This window comes from Musa acuminata, chromosome BXJ3-8, assembly GCF_036884655.1.
Source record: "Musa acuminata AAA Group cultivar baxijiao chromosome BXJ3-8, Cavendish_Baxijiao_AAA, whole genome shotgun sequence".
Lineage (NCBI taxonomy): Eukaryota > Viridiplantae > Streptophyta > Magnoliopsida > Zingiberales > Musaceae > Musa > Musa acuminata.
Window position 1 is genome coordinate 19,157,881 of NC_088356.1, and position 12,120 is coordinate 19,170,000.

At 35.5% G+C, this 12,120-nt stretch overlaps 1 protein-coding gene and 1 long non-coding RNA gene across 2 annotated transcripts in view; both read left to right on the forward strand.

Moving 5' to 3' along the window:
• Positions 1–1,444: 1,444 nt before the first annotated feature.
• On the forward strand, positions 1,445–2,910 carry LOC135644901 (uncharacterized). Its single transcript, XR_010498622.1, has 2 exons — positions 1,445–1,707; positions 2,538–2,910. It is a non-coding gene; the product is annotated as an uncharacterized LOC135644901 (long non-coding RNA).
• Positions 2,911–11,322: 8,412 nt separating this feature from the next.
• The window catches only part of LOC135644920 (protein NODULATION SIGNALING PATHWAY 2-like), a 1,743-nt gene continuing 945 nt past the window's right edge, over positions 11,323–12,120 (forward strand). The window contains exon 1 of the mRNA XM_065162901.1: positions 11,323–12,120. This exon is cut by the window's right edge and continues 945 nt beyond it. Within this exon, the coding sequence (XP_065018973.1) occupies positions 11,389–12,120 (732 nt within the window). The 5' untranslated portion in view covers positions 11,323–11,388.

Sequence of the window (12,120 nt, forward strand, 5' to 3'; positions counted from 1 at the left end):
CACCATGGATATGTTAGTCACTTACTGAGTTTTATAGTTTACTCTATTGCTATATAAAATTATCATATTAACTTGTCACTCATTAAAATATTAGGTTGTTAATGATTTTGAGTTGGCCTTAGGGTTTATGGAGTTATCGAGTAATGTGTTGAATTATTATAAACTTCACAGGTGTTATAGATGTGAATCAAATTTTAATACCCTTAGTATCATCAAATAATATTATCTTAGCTCTTGATTTTGGATTGTGAACGAATCAAAATTTTCTTGATTTAAAATAGGTTCACAAATTTTGAATGTGTTATTTGGGGGGGGGGGGGGGGGGGAGGGGGAGGGGGTTTAACACAACGGGACATGAATCACCTAATTAGGTAGGCTCGTGATCAAGAATGATCTTAGTAACACTTAACCAAATTGGCCAACCTCTATTGAAGGGCTCTTGAAGACTCAAAGCCCTATTCGACCAAGTAAAGCTTATATCATAACAGTTCACTCATCTCTATCCCAGTTCTAATTAAACTAAGATTAGGACAACCCTCACCCAAATAGGAGTAGCCATAAGGAGAAGATAGTGTCAACTCCTAATAAGAGTAGGAGAAGAGACGAGAGGAGAGAAAAATGAGGACAATAGTAGTGCCCTCTTCCTTCTATCTAGCCTTCCAATCAATCTAGAACAACATCCTAGCCGAGAGCAGCAACAAAAGAAGAAGAGGAAGAAAGTATTAGTAGTCCTTATCCAATAGTAGCTGAGATCTGTACATAAAGAGAATTTTATGTCAACTTGTTAATTCTACAATAGAGAACTATTGCAAATTCAATAGCCAAAACTCTGCATCAAGCTTTGCCCAACTATTATAAAAAGCCCATATAGGCTGTTGTCTATTATCCAAATTTTAAGAGAAAATTTTAACAATAAAGAAAAAATGAAGAGACCAAAATCAACAATATTCCACAAACTATCGTGAGCACACAAGTATTGCCTAAAGATAATCTATGTTCTTACACATATATGTCTTCTATCATATTTTTATTTTATTATTTTTAGTCTTCTAGTTAATACTTTAATTTTACAAGCAATAGAGATTGTTTCTTTTGATTTTATATTTATTTTTTAGCGATAATTTGATTTTATCAGGTAAGATTTCGCTTATTTCCCCGGAGCTCTCGAATCACCGGTCGACAGCGAGGGGCTACCACGGATCAAATTATGCTGATGGGGACTACTCGCTCAGACCTTGGCAACACCATGCTAGGCGCTAATAGGTTGAAGCCCATCCGCAGGTTGAGAGGTCACGAGAGGAGGCGTTATGATTTGGAAAAGTCTGTGTCCACGGGAAGAACTCGTGACCCCACTATAACTTTCGTAGAAGCTTTAGTGTTTAAAGAGGACACAAGTGACTCACGAGAAGACATCATAGTCTTATATGAATATGCAGAAGAAATCGATGCCGGATAGGTAGTAGTTGGAACATTGGGGTTTGCTTCCTCGCACAACCTCGCCGTAGGGACCAAGGGGACATTCTTGATCAGAATAGCACCTCCTCCCTTGTTAGATAGTCCCCTAGATGCTTTGATTTGAGATAACTCAGCCTTGCTGATTAGAATCCTGGTAGCTTTTGAAAGCAGAGGGAATGCACGATCCTTACCGACATGAAGGGGGAGGCGTCTTGCTGTTAGCGATGAGCCACAAACAGCCATGAGAGAGGGGTAAGAAGTGAAACACTAGTAGAGTTTTTGTCTCTAAAAATTGGCCTCAAGTTATATGAACGTTGTTTTGTTCCTTATGTAATAAAGAAATATTTTGGTTCTGATGGTGTCAGAAAATATGATTTGGTGTTTGTTTTTATAAATGAAAATAGATATTGTGGTAAATGACTGGATTATGGATATGGTGTTTAATTGATCTAGTGAGTTCACAAGTAATTGTTAAGCATCTTTGAGTTGACTATGGGATTTATGGATTTATCTAGTGACATATTGAATGATTCAAAAATTATATAAATTTTATAGGGTGTGAATGATAATTGAATTATTTTTGTATCTTCAATCTTATATTATGGATCTTATTTGATTTCGGATGATTGAAATGTGTTTGTTTAAAATAGTTTCGTATCTCAATAATTTTAATGTATGAATGTTATTTTTAGAGTGTGATAAGAGTATCTTAATAATAGCACAACAAAATTAGTACAAAAAAATTACAACAGAATTCACGATGTTGTCATAGTTAAACTTTATTATTCCCCTTTGCGGTTGGCGCTGGTCATCTTTGCAAGTATCGCCCATCGTTTTTGACCAAATTGATGATGTCATGGAACATCACCTCCCGACATGTCCAAAAAATCAAAGTAATTGTAGAGCTATCACTACCCTTGGACAAGCTCTCGAATGGCTAGCTTTGAGAACACACAAGCAAATAATTGTTGTTGTTGCTTCTTTAGCTTAGCAAACTGATGGCTCTGACGTGACTGATGTTAAACAATGACGGATGCAGAAAAGAGCTCCAAGTGTCGTCTTATTGTGGAATTCTTTTGCAGCATAGAAGCAGCAATGGACGGCAGGCAAATCACGCAGATTGGAAGATACGGCGCTTGACGTAAGGGGCAAAGCAAAGGCTCTCATTTGATTAATGTCCACCGATCGAGTGGTAGGTGCCAAATGGTCGTCCGCCGTCTCCAAGTACAACTAATTTCCATTCAAGAAGAACAGCGAAATGTAGTTTTAGGTGAGACTGCGTGACTGTGTATCTTCGTCTACGATGCCTAAACCTTGCAGTGTTGTTCGTTCTTTGTTGCATGTTCACGTTTCTTGATGATGATCAGCCTGCAAACAATTTGTTAGGTCAAACTGGAGGTTTATGTGGGTTAATCTTCTTTCTAATCAGCTGGCATAAACTGATAAGTTGGTAGAGGAACTTAGTAGTCTTATAACAGGAAGCCAGATCTGGTAGAATTTTAGTCTAGGGCTTAGGTTTTGCTTCAGGTAAATGTGGCTTAGTAAGATGGCATGATCAGTGCACCGTGCCATGCATGCATGCAACGAGATCTAAAATACTCATTAGTGACTGCTGCAACATGCAGCCAGGAAACAACTCGTACTTTTTCCAGTGTAAATATGTTGTTCGCTTGTGCTGCCATTTTCTGCCTTGAACTTGATAAACGATCAGCTGTGTCTTGTCTTGTTCCACGTTGAAAGCAACCAAAAAGGGAATGATTATTTGAAAGGTAGTCAACGACAAAATTTATATGGCTGGTATAAATGAATGGTTGGGCTGATATTGGAAGTTACCCTGGCTGGTGCTGGTCTTTCAGAAACACTAGTGTGTGCGAGTACATCACATTCCCAACCTGGTTCTGCACCCAAAGAATTTGTTGTTTTACTGCAAGTTGCTGATATCTAAAGATCATCTATTGTTCTTTCTCTTGGCCTTAGCCTCCACACACCGGTGTTCAAGGGCCGTCGCAGACCTGCTAACGACCAAATTGATCACCATGTGCACAACAGCTGCCAGAAGCACATGACATGGTTCTTTTGATCAAAGTTTAAGGTAGGAATAATGACAACATGCAGCTTTTGCACGGATTATATGGATTCATTCATCGCCTGATACATTGAAGATAAACCCTTCAAATAACTTTGAAGTTCGGAAAATTATAAACATATTACTTGATCGTCATTGATTGTGTTTTCAATGAATTTGACATTTATAATTTATTGTGCGAAAATTTGCATGTGATATTGTCACAATATCCACTTGCCAAATTTGAGTCGCTGTGAAGCCAGAATGCAACAAAAGGAATTAGAGAGGCCCGAGTTGGAAATTTCGTTCAAGTATCCATGTAGTACAAGGACTGACTTAACCTTGGTCCCTTTTGTTTTTTTTTCTAAAATCTATTCCATGACTTTATCTTCCTAGAATTAGTGAATATTCATTGTTGATAAAGTTATGGATGACAAACTTGCTACCATCCAAACATTGTAATGAGATCAAGCGTTAAAAAGCGAGTGATTAGCAAAATAGAACAAAAAGCTTTCGATGAGACACTTATTGGGTGTATTCACTCGTAAGTGGATGATCTTGGTTCATTGAATACTAGAAATCAAAAGCTTTCTCCCTCGAGGATGTCAAGATCCTTTTGAAAAAGGCTTGAAAAGACCAAGAATAAGCCTTCGCTTTCCTTCTCAAAGGTTTATAGAGTTTGTATAATGCCATGGTCATGCATATACATGAACTAAAGACCTTCCACAAACAAATTTTGTTTTCAGTTTCAATTTTGGAAAATATCATTGTAAAGTCTCAAGATATTGCCAAGATTTCTACAAAACAAAAAAGGCGGGTATATACTAATTTCAAAAAAGCATTTCTTCAAATTAAGTTATTACGTTTCATAATCTCCAGGGTTGTAGAATTTATAATAGTCTACAACCTTACAACTACAGGTGCAGCATTGATTGGCATAGACTAGTAATGAGGGACCACTACATGCTAAGACAATTTAATGAGTTCTATATTCAGATCTAGCCAACCCTGACAACATTAATCTAACACTTGCCAATATGCTGAACTATATTATATCTGCTTCTGATCATTAAGGTTTATGCTGAAGTATATGCTTCCCTACAAGCATACCAATATGGCTTGTGTCTGCAGTTATCATTAGTACACTTGTTGAGCCCTTCGTTAGTCAGCATTTTTGTCTTACGCTACAACTCTTTTCCAAACTTGACCTAATAGTCCGAATGAGATGGCCTAAGCTAAGGCATATGACAAGCATCTTAACGGACGGCATCTGGTGGTTCTCTTGGTATCTTGTTATTTAATTAGGCTCATCGAAATTTGTGAATTAATATTAAAGATTCTTCAAAGACTGAAAATGACAGCTATATAAAGTAGTGAAGTTGAGAATCTTTCGAGTATAATATTTATATATATTTTTTTATGTATATATATATATACATATATATATATATATATTTATATATATATATATATATGTCCTGTGATGCATCTCCAAAAGTTCAACTGAACTTATGGTGATAATAAAATAGAGTGGAGGTAGCGATGGCATAATTCAATTTGTACTTGCAAGTTGCCTTAATAAAAGAAGGAAGAAAGCTTTGTATTTATAAGCTTAACTTTTGTCTTAATAAAGGAAGGAAGAGAGCTTTGGATTTATCGACCTCATTTTTGTACAGAAGCTCCCGAAAAATTGACATGTAACTTTGCGTCCGAAGGTATATACTCGGTGATGTTGTTGACGCTGACAACCTTGATACTATTTTAGTGTTTGTATTCATTTGGTAATCGACAATCCCCGTGATGACTGGATCTGGCTTAATTAACTTGAGGTCAGTGATTGGTCCAATGAATTGTGCTGTGTGGTTTCAGTATCTACCTGAAATGTGGATTTGATGGAAGAAAGGATTTCACCTTTCATGTGCTAAAAGCATTCTTATATCCAAGGATTAAGTTCCCATTATTTCAAACAAGACCTTCGGTACAGGAGGCTTGAGCTTTTATGTTCTTTTTATATTGTATACTTCGTCAATTCTTGCCCTTTCTGGTCTTTCTTCTTCTGTCACTTCCTATCGTCATTACTCGTTCTTTGTTATCCTTTTAGCTGTCAAAAGGTAATCCCCGGATAATATTATAACATTATAACTTTGAGCTCCTGATGTCATCTGTATGTGTTTATTGATAATATTATAATACTAGAAAGAAGGAAAAGAACAACTGATGGCCAAGTTTTTTTTCCCATATAGAGATGGATAAATTAATTACATCACAAGTCTATTACAGATCACTCCCTACTCAGAGCATAAAATACTAAATTCATGATGCCAATATGCAGTTCATAAATGATTAACTTTGGATATCTTTGGCATGGTCAGCCAGTCAATAGGCACGCCTATTGTCTTCTCTAAAAATATGACCCTTCCTCCATTTAAGAAAAAGAAAAAAAAAAGAAAACAGTGAAAAAGTCCATAATGGAATTAAGCAAAAACCAAGAGGGAGGTTTCTCCTCTATCAAAATATTTACATGTCACTCAACATTAGTCTCAATAAAGAGTTAATATCACTAGATCGAAGTACAAAGCCTACCCCACCTAATTCTATTCCAGCATCAAAAGAAAATCAACATTCAACTTTATGCAATCATTGTCTAGCCTTGTCCATTTTATTTGAAGAAATCATCTCTCCCTATTTATCCCTTCAAATTGGTTTAGAAAAAGATTGTTATATAGAAATGATATGAGAGTGCTATACTAGAAGAAGAGTATCTAGTACTTCTAAATATTGTTTCATTTCTAGCCATCAAGATCATCCATAAGTGATTGAAAATAAGGATTCTCAAATGAGTGTTATTGATAATAAGTTATTAGTAATAAGAAGGAAAGATCAGCAAAAAAATCTCATGCTTTAGTAAATCAGATATATTAAGCCTATGATATAGTAATTTCTAACAACATCGAATTGTTGAGGTAAATCATGAATACTCCAAAGGAACTTTTAAGGAATATAATTGTTACCGGAAATATTAGAAGAGGATGGTGAGAACTTATATGTTAGCTTGATTGATGGTTATCTTTTAGACAAATATTGGTTGTCTTTTAGACAAATATTCAATATATATTAGAGGAGGAAGAGATGCTCATGTCAAGTTGATATCAGTGTGATACAGAATGGGAGAGTGTAGTAGAATATTCAAAAATTGATAGTACAGTTTGTCGAATAGAAAATAAGCAAACTAACGAAACAACTTTGATAAAAACGAAAAGTAGCTCACCACCAAGTTTAAAATCACAATGGGATACAGAAAGTTCACACCTAGTGAAAATTAAACAAAGATACAGAACTAGAAAATAAAAGACTCACTACTTAAGAACGCATCCAAGAGATACAAAGTTTATAGGAGCACTCCAAGAGAGCTTTTGTTAAAATATCATTAGTTTCTAAAGTCTTTTTTAAGTCCTAAACACTAAAATAAGTACTAGTGCATGAAACAACTCTTCATGTATAGGGAATTTCGAAATTAAGTATTTACAACTGCTAATCAACTTCTTTAATGCATTCCTTGGTCATGAAGAAAAGCACCTTGAAACAGCTTTAATTTTGTGCATGGAATATACTGATCAGTTGTCATATTTGAGTAGGCTGAGTTGAAGATTATGAGGTATCATTATTGGCGAAAAAAAAAAATATCATATCATAATCAAGGTTCATATGATCAAATTGTAGTAAATTAGGCACTCCCGTGTCACAAGTATATATTTCACACTATATAAATCAAATAATTTAGTTAGTAGTTTAATGTTCCAACTACCATTAGATATAAAAGATGATAATTTATTGTTCTCAAGATTGATAAATAATTTATAGTCCTAAGGATTTATAAAATAGTTAACAAAAATAAGTTTATGTTTAATAGGTAGATTGTGATTATCATTTAGATCATTAATAAAGTCATCATTGCTAATTACAAGAGAAAAACTAGAAGAAAGAGCATTCATATGCATGATATACAGTTTTCAATACTAATTGCACCCAAAATTAGGAGGAACTTGATTTAAGAAAAGACTAAGAAACTTGATTTAAGAAAAGACTCATATTTAGCAATATTAGGAAATTAAGAGGAACCCAAAATTAGGAGGAACCCAAAATTACTAAGAATAATGAGACTCATATTTAGCAAAAATAACTTTAGTCTAAAGGCAAGAAACTTGATTTAAGAAAAGACTGATTCACTTCACTTGTAAAATAATTTTGGTAATATTGGGGTAATGAATACCTAATCCCCCTCCGATTTAGGTCTACTAATAATTTTTTACAAAATCAAATGTATCTCATAAAAAATCTAATCTTTGAAAGAAAATTTCTAATTGTACTTTTAATATTATTGATGATGAATTTAGGTATCCATAAGACATTTAAAAAATGTAAAAGAATATTATTAAGAGTAATTATGCCTATTTACAAAAGTTGGGTCCCATTCCCTTCACTTAATTTATTAAGAATTTAATTATTAAAATAATCAACATCTTTGAGCATTCTACGAGGGATATCATGATTCCCAAATACTTGAAAGGAAGTTTTTCCTCTCTAATATTAAAAAACACATAAAGCTCAATTTTTCCTTTTTGTGGATAATCTTGAAAAAGTAAATTTTATATTTTTAAAATATTTATTTTCTAATTAGTAAGGTCTTGTAATGTTGGAAAACCTTAGGAATGATTTGATAGGATTTCTTATTGGACCTAAAGAATAAAAGTATATCATTAGTAAACGTCAAGTGGGTTAGTTTGAATCTGTTTTGAAATGTAAAGGGTTGAGATTATACAAAATTACTGACTTGATTTAGAAAGTGAGAAAGAAGTTGAGCCACTAAGAAATATATAAGGGGATCTCTTTGCCTAATATCCCTTTGACCTTTACAATAAGAAAACTGATCTACATTAATATAACAAGCGATCGAGGGAGGCATCATATTCCAAAATTCAAGAGATAAACTTAGGAGAAATATTAAAGGCCAAAAGAGCATCATTGTTCACCTTCCCGGATAGACAATCATATCTTCTCAAGAATAAGTTAGATAGCACAAGAGGGTTTTTCCCTTTAGATTTTTAGAATGGATAATGTAACTCTTAATAAACGTCAATTGCTCAAAGGATATAATCTTATCAAAAAGAGATATGATCCTATTAGAAAGAATTTTAGGAAGGATCTAATAATTTACATTACAAATGAAGTATTATCATTTAATTATAGGTTATGACAAAACTTCGAGCATGATTGTCTTAGGATGCTCAATGATAGTGCTATTTACCTTAAGTGGGTGAATATAATTTTACTTATGGGACCAAGTGATGATGTTATGGTAAAACCTAGTGTTTCTGTCCCCCTCGTTTATCCATGTAGTTTATCTTTAAAGTACCATTTAATTTTTACTTCAGATATAATTTTTTAGTCAATCTTTTAACTAAACAATTTTTTTCTAACTTTTCCCAAATACTTATAATGGAATATTTATTAATAACATTATAGATAATATTATTGATAATTGAAAGATGAATATTACTTACACATTTTACTTCAATCCTCTCTTGATCTTCGTTACTTATGTTTTCATGTTTACTTACTTAGCCTTTCAATATGCTTGTGAGGTTTTATTGAACAAGAAGATAATCAATTAATAGAGGGAGAAGACTTCAAAATCAAAAGAGAAATTTGAAAAATCAACAAATAAAGAGTAAACAAAAAACTTATAGAAAATTTTTGTAGTTTGACACTCCTTGCCTACCTCCATCGAGAAAATTAAAATTTTTATTATATAAAAATAAATACAGGAAATCACTCTCTCTCTTGTGTTAACTCAAATCTAAATTCAAAATCTCTTTCATATGTTTTTCACATAAAATACGAAGAACTCTCTTCTCAGTCCTTTGAGGACCTAAAACTCAAGGAGCACACAGTGTTTTCTTCTATGTTTTTCTCATCAAATTATTAAGACATATATCATATTTACACCAATAAATCCATTTCACCAAGGATTTATTTATTTATACTTGAATTCCTACTCCTTACCTAATTTTTTAAATAATTTAAATATAATGACTCATAAAAATATTTATCAATCCTAACAGTATATATACTGCCACTGAGGTTAGATTAAGTCACTGAGGTTAGATTAAGTCATTTTGTATCAAGGCAATATTATAATACTTTTTTTTTGCACTAGGAAGTCAAGGAATTGTTTCGTGAATTGTTTCATGAATGAGAGAGCTCGATTGCTAATATAAAATGATTCTTGATAAGATAAAATAATTTAATATTAGTGACAAGATCACAACAAGGCACTTGAACGGATAGATCGAGTGAAACTTGTTGCTAGATTTGATTCATCACAATAGTTCCTTACTTTATTTTATTATTTACAAAAGGTAAGTGACGAAGCCATGGTTGGAACCTAAAGCTTTTTGATTAATCGTCAAAGTATTTACTGACTAGACTAATTGATATCTTATATTATGTTTTATTATTTTTAAGGCTCTTATCCCGTCACAAAGAACAAAGTATATGACGTTATTTTGATCAGAACAATTTTATTTTTCTGAGATGCAATTCATAAAGTATTTCCTATACCAATTCCTTTTGGCATGGTAGTTTATTATAGCCAATCTCCCCACATTATTCTGTGTTATTTCTAATATGAATTAGTTTATTTTACTAATGTAGAAAGGAATAGTGAAAACAATTCTCGGCAGTCTTGTTGAAACGCTGGACAATAATTAACACCGGGCAGAGAATGACAACGGGATTGAAGTGTCAAGTTGTTGCTGCTGATCAGCACACCATCATGGCCTTATTCTAATAAGAGGCAACAAGAATCTCCATTAAGAATGGGTTTCAGGACCCAGTCCAATGTGCTGGACAACAATCTTGGAGCAGTCATCAGATCAACAGCCAATCGAAAGATTGACCACTTGAACAATCAATGCAGGTGCAGGCGAACCAATAATGAAGGATCAACAAGTTTACTGGGTGGCAATCCAGACCCTTGCCATCATATCACCTTGTCTCTCTGATTCCAAACGCCCACCTCTGTTCCTCACGAGGGAGTTAAATCTAAACAATTTCAGAATGCCGGCAGAATGAGCTGCTTACGCTGTGCTGATCATGTCCAACTTGTTTGAGAGTCCCCTTTCTCAGGGTGACCTACATGGAGGCTTAAACTAAGAGGATCTCCAAAGACTTATGAAGGAGACCGATTGGTAGTACAAATTTATGAAGAGCAGGTAGCCTCTTGTACTCTCCAGTGATCTCATCATGGCAAAGGATGTGTAGGATTATATTATACGTTCATGTTGAATCATCAAACCATTTGCCTTTTCGCTGATGGTGATGGATTCCTATCGAAATCACTGAGAAGTAGACGAAACGCTGTTGAAAAATTACTCATTATAGAAGAACTTGCTTTTTGTGATCATCTACAAGTATAAAGGGCTAAACCAGAGATGAAACGAGAGAAGAAATTATGTGGAATTGCTAGGTCTCTGTTCCAATATTACGATGTGGTAGGAAGGAAAGCCTCTTTTGTCTCATTTGTCTAATTTATTCCCATTTTTTCTAAATTAATCTTCTTAGGGTGTAGTAATTTCCAATGTCTGCAAACCCAACCACAACAAAAGCAGCAGTCACTGAAACCAGCTTAAAATATTGTGTTATAATATTTAAACCCACAAGTAAATTTGTCGATTAATGGCGACAAAGTCTCATCACCATCTCTTCTCTTCCCCCCTTTTCCTTTGTTCTGGTTTCCCAATTCTATGTCTATATAGGAGGCGAGTGATCATAGCATGAGACGCACGTAGGTAGACAAAACAACAGTGATGGAAGTGGCTATGGAGGAAGCAGTAGCTCCCTCCGGCTGCAGCTCCACCACCACCACCATGGACGACGACTTTATATGTGCCTGGAACGACTGGAACCCTGCCGTGGACTGGGGATCGTTCTCCTCCGTCGCAGACGATTTCCACGAGCTCATCGAGTCCATGATGTGCCCCGACGTCGTTGACAGCCCTGACGGCCTCATGTCCGTGTCCCAAACTCCGTCCTACAACTCGAGCCCAAGCAGCATGGCGACAAGTGCCGACACGCCTGCTGAGGAGGATGTGGGTGCCGGCGGTAGTCATGACGGCGATGAGAAGGGCCTTCGGCTTGTTCACCTGCTGGTGGCGGCGGCGGAAGCCCTTGCGGGTCCGCACAAGAGCCCGGAGCTAGCCCGGGTGATATTGGTTCGGCTCAAAGAGTTGGTGTTGCAGGCCGGTGCCGGCGCTGGCGTCGGCGGGACGAGCATAGAGCGTCTGACTGCGCATTTCACCGATGCCTTACAAGGCCTGCTCGACGGTAGCACCAGTGCTCACTGTGGTGGCCGAAATTCATTCCGCGACGGCCACCTCCTCCACCACACGTCCGATGTGCTCACGGCGTTCCAGCTGCTCCAAGACATGTCTCCTTACATAAAGTTCGGCCACTTCACGGCCAACCAGGCGATCTTGGAAGAGACCCTGGGCGAGCGCCGAATCCACATAATCGACTACGACATCGCCGAGGGAGTACAG